Genomic DNA, 13065 nt, shown 5'->3' with positions numbered 1-13065 from the left:
TTCTCACATCTTAACCCAACTTCTTAAAAAAAATAAGATCCAATGCCTTGTTAATAATTAATGACATTTACATAGTGCTTTCAAGTTTACACAGCACTTTATGTATGTTCAGTGGTTCTTATTTACTGGACCCACAAAACATTTTGATGTGAAGCTAAATGTTTTCTGATGTTAGAAAGAGTTCATTGTATCAAACCATCTTAAATTCAACTAGGAACTTTAAGAAAAAGACTGTTGTGTCACTGTTATTGCCGTGAAAAGTTTGAATATGGAACACTCCTAACAATTCATTTGTATTTAATTTACTAACCTTATTCGTGGTTAATGTATCATTTTCTGTTTTTCTAAATATTGAAAAATGAGAAAGAACAAATAAGATTCTCTGATTCAACCTTATGGTAAGTAGGAATAGTTTCATACTGTATATCCATATTCATTCCCTGTAGAGGTATTTGGGAAATCTAATAGGAAAACCTTATATAAGTCATATATTGTAAATCAAAAGATACCACTAAAATGGTCACCAAAAGTATATTAAATTGAAAAGCATATTTAGGATTTGTTGATTAAAATAATGATCAAATGGTTCTGTTCCATATGCTGCCTATGACTATGGCCAGTGTTCTTATATTTAGTAAATGTTAGAATCTTATCTTTTAAAGTAAATATACTTCCTGTACCTTTTTATATCACTAATGTAGTTCTGCAGAAAGGAATCAAGCATAAGGCTGGTCTGTCTTGTCTATGATTCAAGAGCAATTAGCTACTGAAGTAAAAAAAGAATTGTACAGTACAAGATTGCCTTGTCTCTCAGAATGGATGCTGAGGGCTACATTCAAAAGGGAATGCAGAATAATTAAATATAAATATTCTTTCATTCTCTCAATCAGGGTACAGTAATTACTCCTATTCACTGTTTTGTATTTGTATTTCAAGTATTGCTGTACAGGTTTTCCTCACCCAATAAAACTTTTAAATAGTAATGTTGGGATTTTTTTTTCTTTTCCTGGCTCTTTAACTTCCTTTGCTTATCCAGTAAAAAAAGACTTGTTGGATTAATCTTGTGCCAATCATCTTGATTAAAATGACACAAAAGTGTCAGTACACTCTCCTTCAGGGATGAATTAAAAGGGGGGTCAAAAAGTATATTTTTCCTTCTTATCAGTCAAAATGCCATTTGAAAATATTTTCTCACATTATCACCTAGAAATATTCTCATTCATCATGATCTTTTAAAAAAAAAAAAAACAAGTGACTTCCTTAGCAACTCAAAATAAAAACATTTACAGTGAACACTCAATTTTTAACAACTTTGGTTTGAAGGCATTTTCTGGCAACATATTTTGTTTTGGAAATAGTAATGTTAGCTAAAGAATAGTATCAAATGAAATTTCAAGTATTAAAATTTTTTTTTAAAGTTAATCACGAGTTACAGTTACCTAAGTTTTTAGCAGGAGTTATAAGGAAGTATCCAAGACAGTTCAGTTTTTTATATGTGAATGAACAAAAGAAGGGGTTCAACATTGGAGTAAAAGTGAAACATTTAGTCAAAAACAGATTTATTTGGATGTTTTACCAGTGTAGTTTTAAAATTTGGATTGGATATCTCAGGCTTTATCTATATGTTTGAAATTTTGTGGTTATAATCTCAGTGAGCCAGAGAGCTACTTTTTTAGTAAGAGAAATCCATTTTCTGCTTTATTGATATCATCTTACATTGCCCAAGTTACTTGCCTAAACAATTCAAAATAAAATGAAATTTTAATTTTAAATTTGAACTTATTAGTAATGAATTAATAATAGAAGTAGGGCATCTATTATTTTGTGCTGACAATGAAATTAAAACATTTTCTTATTAGGAGATAGTTGAATAAAAATGTATTTATCTAATCTGCTCATAAACTTTAATGGAAAAAAAGTTGAAATTAAGTCACAGGACTAAGTTCTTTTTTTTCCTTTAGGTAGGAAATGCAGTTCAATGGAAAGAGATCAAGGTTTAGTATCAGAGGACTTGGGTTTGAAACTTAGTTCTGCACTTAACTAGGTATATGACCTTGGTCAAGGTCATTTAACCTTTCTGAGCCTCAGTTTCTCATCTACACTCTAAAGTACCTTCCCTCCAGATCATGTCACTTTTCTATATATTTTTTTTGTACAGTTTTTCACAATAGTGAAAGTAAAAATGTCTAATATCCGAGTCAATTTATTCTCAATCTCAGGAAAATAGCATTTTACTTTCTGCCATAGATTATCATTCTCATAAGGTTTTAATCTGATTTCTGCTGAAAAGCATAGAGAAAGAAAAAGAGCAGATCTGTCGAAAATGAAATTTTCTTTCAACCCCAGTTCCTCCAAGGGACACCCAGTAGTAGGCCAGTATTCTTTCAATACCCTGTGAATCTAATCTCAAGATTTATTGACTGCAAAGACCTTTCGTCTTTACTTCAGTAATTCTTATGTCATTTACAGAATAAAGATCTCTGTGGTTCCAAGTGGATTTAAGTTTTTTTAAATACACACTTAGGAGAAATATTATATTAATATCCTAGGTAAAATAATAACACAGATAAGAGTTAATTTTAGGAGGCCTAGCCAATGCAATTGAGAATCATTGACTCCATGGTGCTCTTAGGAGAACTCATCTTTATTAATCCTATACATTTTGTGGCATGGTGCTTGGTAAAAAAACAAATTCTTTGCTAGAATAGGGAGTCTGGAGGATAAAACATATACTTTACTTCTTGCTCTGCCATTATGAGAATTTAAATTAAATAGTTTAGGTTTCTATTTTAAGTACTTAAATATCTTAAACTGGTAAATTTTAGAAACTGTTCATTTATATATACCATCTTCTGCAACGAAGGACAAACACAATGAGAAACATACAATAGTACATTTAAAATTCATGAATTTTTAAATATTAGAAAAAGGCATATCAAAAACTATGTCCCTGTAGTGTCCTTCAGGATTTAATTTCATGTAATTTAATTAAATATAAACAAAAAAACTTTTAAAAATCTCAATAATCACCTTATAAGAATTCTACTAATACAAAAAAACACAAATCTGTCACTTACTAGATGTTTTAATCTGTTTGCTTTGATTTTTCTAGATTTTTTATATTTAATTTTATAGTAAAGCATCTTTTTTTAAAAAGTGATCATTTCCCCCATACAGAGGATTCTGGTTCTGTTCTGTCTGCTAAGGAAGAAAGCCTCCAAACTTACAACATTAATCTTCAGTTGTCGGATAAAGATAAAACACTTGAACTTGTGCCAGAATCTTCTATTTGTTCAAGTAAATTTGATTTGCAAAAGGAGGGGACTGCCCCAGAATTCATCAAAAAAGTGTCTGATGTTGAAATAAGCTTAGGGGATGTGACTAAACTTTCTGTGACAGCCATTGGCATGCCAAAACCTAAAATTCAGTGGTTCTTCAATGGAATGCAGTTAACAACTTCTACTGCCTACAAATTTGTATTTGATGGAAATGATTACAGTTTGATCATTATAGATACCACATTTGAGGATGAAGGAGATTATACTTGCATTGCCAGCAATGAATATGGAAAGGCAGTATGCAGTGCCCATTTAAAGGTAAAGTCAAAAGTGAAGGGCTACACAGATGATGAACCCACAGTGGAGAAATCTTTGGAACAACTTGCAGGACCAGGTCCCCCTTGGTTCTTTAAGAAGTTGGAACCAGTTCAGTGTGTTCAAGGGCTCCCTGCTGTCTTTGAGTACATAGTGCTTGGAGAACCAGCCCCTAAAATTCAGTGGTTCAAAGAAGACAAACAGCTTTCTACCAACATATATTTTACTATCATTCATAATCCAGATGGTTCAGGAACATTTATTGTAAATGATCCTCAAAGTCAAGACAGTGGTACGTATGTCTGTAAAGCCATAAATCCATGGGGGGAATGCATATCTACTGCTGAACTTCTTGTTCTTTCAGAAGACCTTGATGTAGCTGGTTCACCCACGCTAGCAAAGTCAACACAAGCAATTCCTGAAGATCTAAGCCTTCCTGAAACAGACTTACCCTCTAAGAATGACCTAGACATATCACCCTTAGAGGAGAAAGCTGAGTCACTGGAAAAGGACATCATTTTGAAAGCTGCTTTAATCACGGAAGAAAAGCAGCAATTTTCATATGAGCATACTGTGAATTTGCATTCAGTAAACACTGATGTAACTTCAGGGACCCAAAAAGATGAAGAATGTTCTAATTTGCATATTGTCCAGGGGCAAATAGCACGATTCAAGGTTGCTTCACCATCAGATGACCAAGTAGCTTTACTGCACTCCATCATCACGGGAGAACAAAAGAGCCCTTCTTCTGAAAGGGCCAGTGAACTCCCCTACACTGACCAGTTAACGTGCATTCCACCCATCAAAGAAGCTGTTCCTACACTGCAGCAGCAAACCAGACAACCAAAAGAAGATGTTTTGACTTTTCAAAAGCCTCCATCAAAAGCTGTTTCATCAGGCACTGACCAAATATTTCAAGGTGTTGTGACCACAGAAGACAGTGGCATATTCACAGAAGAGCAACTTAGCACTATACCAACCAGCCCTGAAATGAGTAATCCACAGTCTACAAGTGAACCCCAGCCTTGTTTGTATTCCAGCAACGTGACTGAAGAAATACCTTTCCCAAAAGAAAGTATGATCCCTGTTGCAGACCAAAAGAAGGTAGTGGCTGTCCAAGATCTAGAGACAGAAGCTCTTTTGCAGTTACCTACTGTAACTGAGAATCAGAGTCTACATGAAGGACCTATGGAGAGTTTCAATGGTATTGAAACTGTGGTCTCTGAGATGAGCCAGGAACCACAATTTCTTTCAGAAAATGTGTGCACCAAAGAACATGATATTCTTGTAGTCAATACAGATCAATTAGAAACTACAGTTCAAGATTTTGCAACCAGAATTCGGGAAGGACAGTCCTTAAAACTTCCTCTATCACTAGAGGAAAAGCATCTTATTAGAGAAGAGCATGCATGTGAGTGGTCAAGGTCAGAAACCCAAATTACTGAGTCCAAAAAGCAACCTAAAAGAATACAGAGTGTGCACGAGGTTCAGGGAAGTGACATCCTTTCTAAGGAAAAGCAGTTTGCCTCTGTTGTTCCAGATCAGTATAAACTTGACATAAAGGTTCAGCTCCGAAGGGCTCTGCAAGCTGCTGTTGCAAGTGAACAACCTAGCATCTTCTCTGAATGGCTCAGAAATATTGATAAAGTTGAAGTCAAGACCGTAGCCCCCACCACAGAACCTAAACAAATAATGTGCACATATGTCATAACCACAGTGAATTCCATTACAGAAGAAATCACTGTTGTCATTGAAGGGATTGACTTTCAGAGGACTAACTTGGAAATGGAACTTAAGGATGCTTTATGGTCTGTCATCTATGAGGAGACAAACATACTAGTAGCAGACCAAACTGACCCTTTATCAATTACTACAGAAGGCTTACAGGAAGAAACCAATTTTTCCTTGGATGCCCAACAGGTTAAGGTAATCACTGCACCAGAAGTAAGGCCTGACAACCTTGTTTCAATGGAAGAAGTCATTTCTTTTCTTGTGGAAAGTCAGGTCAAAGAAATAGAGACCATAGCAGTGACTAAAGAGGAGCCATTAGCTTCTGTCCCCACTGAAAAGCAAGATGATGAACTAAAATTGGCAGAGGAAAAGCAAGACCTCTCTGTTGATAATAGCATAGAAAATAACATGGCTACAACTCAAAAGCCAGAAGAGACCATGGCTAGAAAGGATTGTCCAGTTATACAAAAGCATTTGGTAGACACCGTTGCAGAAGAAGATGATATTGTACACTTCACATTGCAAATTACCAATTCTAAAGAGGTAAACTGGTATTTTGAGAGTAAACTGATTTCTCCAGATGAAAAATTCAAGTGTTTACAAGATCATGATACATACACCCTAGTGATCAATAAAGTGAACAAGGAGCTGCACCAAGGAGAATATAGCTGTGAGGCACTAAATGAAAGTGGAAAGATGACAACTTCTGCAAAACTCACAATAATAAAGAGAGGTTGGATTCTGAAGACAAAATATCCACCACTAATATTCACTTGGTTGCAATGATTTAGAGCCATCACTGAGTGTCACCTTTTCTGCCATTGTAGATGACAGATTAAATAAGAGTATTCATGAAGTCACAGACCTAATCATGGTTATAAATTTTCTTTCTTTCTCCTCATTCAGTACATTTTCAGTAACTTGCTACCACTGTTGCTTCTCCATTTGGTTTTGAAAACAAAAAAGTACATTTTTATTGCTTTCTCTATTTTAAATATAGCACCACTTTAGCTTTTTTCCTATAAGGAAATAAATCGTCTTTCACAGTCTTATGTAATGAGAAAGCAATCACTGCATATGTTACCAATTAGCAACTCCCATATCGACAATTTCAACCCTGTTCCTTAAAAACCATGATTAGCTGTCCATGTGTACATTTTAATAATGTTTTCTTTCTTTCTTTTGGTTTTTGCTATATCATCTTTTAAAATATCATTTTCCTTCACATTTTGCTTTTCAGTGTTGTAGCACAACGAGGTGCATAGAGTTCATAGCATGCTATGCATGTTAGCTAGTGTTATCACATCCAGTAATTACTGAGTTTTCCTAACTGACTGCAAAGTTCCCATTGAGTATGTCAAACACATTTTCTACCATTGGCTTTCACTTAGAACATTTTTTTCCTATTCACCCTCTTGTAATGCTTGCATTGAGTTTCAGAGTATTACTTCATTAACAGTCACAATATAGAGAAACAGAACCCACAAGAGAAAATTTTCTGACAATGTTATGCTTCCGTTTCTAGCTGCCCCAGTCATCAAGAGGAGAATTGAACCTTTGGAGGTAGCTCTTGGGCACCTCGCCAAGTTCACTTGTGAGATCCAAAGTGCGCCCAATGTTCGTTTCCAGTGGTTTAAAGCTGGCCGAGAAATCTATGAGAGTGACAAGTGCTCAATAAGATCTGGAAATTACATGACCACCCTGGAAATCCTAAGAACTCAAGTCGTTGACTGTGGAGAGTACAGCTGTAAAGCTTCTAATGAATATGGTAGTGTAAGCTGTACAGCAACCTTAACTGTAACAGGTAAATATAGAACATAAAGGGTTGCATCAATCTAATTTTCACATCCTTGCCAGTCTAATCAGTGAGAGACAACAATAGGACTCTTCTTGATGTATTAATAAGTTCATTGACCTAAAGCCATGCTCTGCCACAAAGTACTTGCATAAGCAGACCTATAAATAACCACGTTTTTTGTACAGGTCCAGAAAATTACTTCTACTAAAACTCAAGAACAAAAACTGAAGTTTGAAGAAGACAACTAGTTGCAGAAACTAATTGAAAATTTATTTCCATTATTTTTCTGCAACTGACTGAAAAAAAATAAAAACCACTTTGTTGGTAGACTATAGTAAAAAAAAAATACAAATGAATTCTAAAATAGATAGTATTCATTTTAAGAAGAGGTACTCTACAGAGAAGTTAAAATGTGCAAAAATGACATCTGAAAAAAATTCTTTCTAGTTTGTCTTTGTTAAAAGACCAGCTCTATTTATTAAGTGAAATGGTGTCTGAACTACCCACTTGGTATAATAATTTGAAGTAAATTTGTCAACATCTGTCACTTATCTTTTAAAAAAAATTTTTTTTAGGATCTCAGTGCTTGGCTTGAAAACAGCTAAGTCCCTATTAGTGTGAATAAAGCATCTTAAGTGGTTGCATTATTCAAATTTGAGCTGTATTTTTTTTTAATTAGAACCAATTACCATATTTTACATCATTATAACTTCCAATAATATAAACTTGAATACATGCAACCTCTTCCCAGGATTCATTAGTTACATTTGGACCTGCTTGTAACCATATTATATTTGGTAGAACTTTGTTCTAACTAAACTATAATGAAGTTTTACTTTATTCATTGTTTAAATGTGAAGTGAGAACAGTTTTTACATGGATTATTATGAGTGATGAATGGAAGAAGATCCAAGAAATTCCATTTTCATTTCTCACCATGTTTTTCTATTAGTATTTTATTTATCAGTACTGCCACACAACTTCCTCCCCTCCCCCAACTTTCTTATAGATTTTCAACAGTAAAGTGTAATGAAAAAGTCATTCCCGCACAATTTGTCCTTTGCCCTACAATGTGCCTAGGGGAGTCTATAAAGCCCATCAACCACTTGGATCCACTTTTAGCAAAATCAAATTAAAAGATACATCTTATATTCCTCAGAGAACATTGTGAAGATAGCTAAAGAATGGGGATTGAAAGTTTAGGTTGGAATTTGAGGTTTATCCAGCTGCTTAATGGGGACTTTGTTTATGAACCAAAAACTGCCCCCTAAAACTTACTTGATTCTGTTCCTTAAGGAGTGGTCCAATGGAGACAAATGGAAAACTTTTTTCTCTCATAAATGGAGGGTTTTAAGAATGAACACCACTCTACGAATCTTACTCTTCATCCACCTCTTCTCTCCAGGAAATGTGCTTAAAGCTGCTCAGAACTCTCAAAAAACCAAGCCTAGAATCTTTTCCTTTGGGATTAGAATTTTTAGTTTATTGTTTATTGTAATGTAATCATTAAATTCTCTAATTAGAATCAGTTCAACACAAAACATATATAGAATAATGGCATCTAAAAGCTCCTGTAAGGCTAGCCTGCCTGACAGGTTAGGATAAAGGAGGATAGAGAAGGGTGGTAGGGTTGGCAGTGGAAGGGATATTCTGTATTGCCTGGAGACTTATTTCATGTGGCAGGAGGTGAAATGGAAAAGGACTGCTACTAAATATTTCCATCGTCTTGAAATAGTTCAGGAGACCATTTGGAAGCTCAGTCACTTAGGTATTTGGTGGAAGGGATCCTGGAGGGGGAAGAGGTTATGAGGAGTGTGGAATCCTCCTGCTTGCATAATATCCTTGACTTCCAAGATCTGTAATAATAATAATAATAATTCTTTTTAGAAAAGTAAACTGCTTATTAAGATCTGATATTCTGATGCCATCTTTTTCTTTTCTATACACTTTTTAACAATATGAAAGAAAAAATTGGCTGAGTTACTGGTTAGATATTTCAGAACCATCTGCCATTAATAAAGAGATATCTTTAGACTTTGGACTATTATTATGGCATACGGCAGCATTTGGAGGCTATTATAATCTATACATTTACATTGACTTTCTGCTGTAAAGAATGTTATCATTCCTTTTCTTTGATGGATCTTATGGTCTCACTGTTTCATTGTTCTCTTTTTAAGTAATGACTGTCTTAAGACATAAATCATCTTTTTTTCTGTCTTGAAATAGACAAGATCATGAGTGCAAACTGAATATAATGATTTTTAAAATTTCTTTTTGCAGAGGCATTTCCTCCAACCTTTCTATCCAGACCTAAGTCAGTTACAACTTTTGTTGGGAAGGCAACCAAATTCATTTGTACAGTGTCAGGGACCCCTGTGATTGACACCATTTGGCAGAAAGATGGCATTGCCATTTCACCTTCACCTAAATGTAAGATTTCAGATGCAGACAACAAACACATTTTAGAGATTTCCAATCTTACTGCACAAGACAGAGGAGTCTACTCTTGCAAGGCCTCTAACAAGTTTGGGGCAGACATCTGCCAGGCAGAGCTGATCATAATTGATAAGCCACATTTCATTAAAGAATTAGAATCTGTACAATCTGCTGTCAATAAGAGGGTGCATCTTGAATGCCAAGTGGACGAAGACCGAAAAGTGACAATAACGTGGAGTAAAGATGGGCGAAAAATTCCTGCTGGAAAAGATTTTAGGATCTATTTTGAGGATAAAATAGCATCCCTTGAGATTCCTCTGGCCAAACTAAAGGATTCAGGGAATTATGTCTGCACAGCCTCCAATGAGGCTGGAAGCAGCTCCTCTTCTGCCACTGTCTCTGTCCGAGGTAAGCCTTGGTTCTCCCCATCTATGTTTGTCATGCCATTGCCAGAAGTGTGATAGAAAAATTTTGATGGAGTCAGGCGGGGGGGGGGGGAGTCTATAGATAATAAACTTTACTATTCAATAATTTCCTTCTTGACAAATCCTTTGGGAAATCTCCCTCCCACCCACTCTCACCTTAAGATGCATTTGCTTTCCTTCTTTTGAGTCTGTCTGTTTATAATTATTTTTCTTCCAAAAATTCGTCATTTTTAAGAATTTTTGAGTATTTGATATGTATATGTGTTTGTGTGTGTATGTACATGTATGTTAAACCTCTTCATTTTAAAAAGTGGTCTTTAGTTAACACCAGTTTTGTACTGGGAACTGAGAAAAGAGTCTAGTATTGACTGAACATGACTGGGGGGAGGCAACATGACTTTGATTGCATTCATGTCTCTTCTGTCCTTTTGTACTATTTCTGTCTGCTTTTCCTTTGTGAATTTCATGTTTCAGGGTTTTTTTTCTTTTCTCTTTTGTAATCTTCATTTAGAGCCACCATCCTTTGTGAAGAAGGTGGATCCATCTTATTTAATGCTCCCAGGTGAATCAGCACGTCTCCACTGCAAACTCAAAGGTTCTCCTGTGATCCAGGTCACTTGGTTTAAAAATAACAAAGAACTTAGTGAAAGTAACACAGTGCGAATGTCTTTTACCAACTCTGAGGCTGTGCTTGATATCACTGATGTAAAAGTAGAAGACAGTGGAAGCTACTCATGTGAAGCAATTAATGATGTTGGCAGTGATAGCTGCAGTACTGAAATAATTATCAAAGGTTTGTCTTCATAGTTACTGCTGTCATTGTTCAGAATAGTTTCTTTGTCCATTGCTTGTAACTAATTCTCTATTGGTGATTTAATGCTTTTGTAGAACCCCCTTCTTTCATCAAAACTCTTGAGCCGGCAGAGATAGTGAGAGGAACCAATGCTTTTCTTCATTGTGAAATCTCAGGCACTGGACCCTTTGAAATTAGCTGGTTTAAAGAAAAGAAGCAAATTCGAAGTAGTAAGAAATACAGGTTGCTTTCTCAGAAGTCTCTTGTGTCTCTGGAGATATTTTCATTTAATAGTGCAGACATCGGTGAATACGAGTGTGTGGTAGCTAATGAGGTTGGGAAGTGCGGCTGCACTGCAACATTCTACCTAAAAGGTTAGTGATTGAAAACGAACATCTTTTAAAGCCATTCACAAAGTACCTTTCTTATTCAGATCAAACTAGTGTGTTCTCTTCTTTTAATATTCTCTTAAAACTGCATTTTATCTTCGGTTTTGCCCCCCTCTTGGGAACAAATCCAGCAATTCCATTCATTCAATGGTCTAAACAGTGGCATAAATCTTTATTCCTGATAACTAAAGAGAAACACACAATAAGTCATTTATCATCCCTCGCTACAAAAGCCAAAGCCCTTATATCCTTTTTCTCCTATCCCTAGAATCAATTTGTAATTCTTCTTAAAGTATTTATTAGTTCTTCTGGGTAGTATAATATAGTGTTTGGGCCAAATAAACCCAACCTACATAAGCCACCTAAATATATTGAAATGTACAGTAGCAGAAGAGTTTTTTTAATGTTTTCTTTTTCCTCTTTAAACTAGAACCACCAACTTTTGTAAAGAAAGTAGATGATTTTACTGCCCTAGCAGGGCAAACAGTCACTTTGCAAGCAGCTGTAAGGGGTTCAGAACCTATTTCCGTCACCTGGATGAAAGGACAAGACATCATTAAAGAAGACGATAAAATCAAAATGAGCTTTTCTAATGGTGTTGCACTTTTGCTAATTCCTGATGTCCAGATTAATTTTAGTGGCAAGTATACTTGCCTAGCTGAGAATGAAGCTGGAAGTCAAACCTCTGTCGGGGAATTAATGGTTAAAGGTCAGTGTAGGAACATTTTTGACTTTGCATTTTCATTTACATTTAAAATGAAGCGTTCATGCTCTTTTCTAAATCACAATTCTTTAATGCCACCATAGAACCAGCCAAGATTATTGAGAGAGCAGAACTGATTCAGGTGACTGCCGGAGATCCAGCAACTTTGGAGTACACGGTTTCGGGCACTCCAGAACTCAAACCTAAATGGTATAAAGATGGAAAACCGATGGTTTCCAGTAAAAAATACAGATTCAGTTTTAAGAATAACATTGCCCAACTCAAGTTTTACTCTGCTGAACTACACGATAGTGGTCAATACACATTTGAGATTTTAAATGAAGTCGGAAGCAGTTCCTGTGAGACAACTTTTACTGTACTGGGTTAGTATTTTTAAAGACACTTTATGTATCTTATTTTTCAACACTATGAATAGAAAGAAAAAAAACCCAATGGTTTAGCCACTTCCCATTTTGATTTTTCTCTTTTGTTGTGCCACGCACAGATCGCGACATTGCTCCCTTCTTTACCAAACCCTTACGCAACACAGACAGCGTGGTCAGCGGTGTCTGCCGCCTGGACTGCAAAATTGCCGGCTCCCTTCCAATGAGGGTATCCTGGTTTAAGGATGGCAAAGAAGTCACTTCATCAGACAGATACAGAATAGCTTTTGTGGAAGGCACAGCCTCCTTGGAGATAAGCAGAGTAGACATGAGTGACGCAGGGAACTTCACTTGCCGCGCCACGAACTCTGTTGGAAGCAAAGATAGCAGTGGTGCTTTAATTGTCCAAGGTTGGAGGAAACATTTTCCTTTTACTTCTTACTACTCAGTATTCAATAATTAAGCCTTCTTCACTTCTAGACCTTGCCTCTTAACTCACTGAAATTGTTTCTTATAACTTTTCTTCAGAACCTCCCAGCTTTGTCATTAAACCTGGGTCAAGGGACTTGATACCTGGATCTACCGTCTGCCTGAAGAGTACTTTTAAAGGTTCAACTCCACTCACTATCAGGTGGTTTAAAGGTGACAAGGAATTGGTGTCTGGTGGCAGCTGCTATATTACCAAAGAATCTTTAGAGAGTTCCCTGGAACTATATACAGTAAAAACATCAGACTCAGGCAAATACACCTGTAAAGTCAGCAATGTAGCTGGAGCAGTGGAATGCAGTGCAGACTTGTTTGTGAAAGGTTT

The 13065-nt window shown here is 35.9% G+C and overlaps 1 protein-coding gene across 50 annotated transcripts in view; it reads left to right on the top strand.

Annotated features, from left to right (window-relative positions):
• The window catches only part of TTN (titin), a 325993-nt gene that overhangs the window by 83479 nt on the left and 229449 nt on the right, over positions 1 to 13065 (top strand). For 47 of the 50 annotated variants that reach the window (XM_072612482.1, XM_072612462.1, XM_072612461.1 and 44 more), the window contains 9 exons: positions 3178 to 6057; positions 6850 to 7128; positions 9406 to 9969; positions 10498 to 10779; positions 10875 to 11153; positions 11599 to 11877; positions 11976 to 12254; positions 12377 to 12664; positions 12783 to 13061. In XM_072612482.1, the coding sequence (XP_072468583.1) occupies positions 3178 to 6057; positions 6850 to 7128; positions 9406 to 9969; positions 10498 to 10779; positions 10875 to 11153; positions 11599 to 11877; positions 11976 to 12254; positions 12377 to 12664; positions 12783 to 13061 (5409 nt within the window). The remainder of the gene's footprint in view (positions 1 to 3177; positions 6058 to 6849; positions 7129 to 9405; positions 9970 to 10497; positions 10780 to 10874; positions 11154 to 11598; positions 11878 to 11975; positions 12255 to 12376; positions 12665 to 12782; positions 13062 to 13065) is intronic. The other 3 variants (XM_072612505.1, XM_072612504.1, XM_072612499.1) reach the window with 2 other exon arrangements.

This window comes from Notamacropus eugenii, chromosome 5 (genome assembly GCF_028372415.1).
Source record: "Notamacropus eugenii isolate mMacEug1 chromosome 5, mMacEug1.pri_v2, whole genome shotgun sequence".
Classification (NCBI taxonomy): domain Eukaryota; kingdom Metazoa; phylum Chordata; class Mammalia; order Diprotodontia; family Macropodidae; genus Notamacropus; species Notamacropus eugenii.
This window is presented reverse-complemented; position numbering and strand designations above follow the sequence as displayed.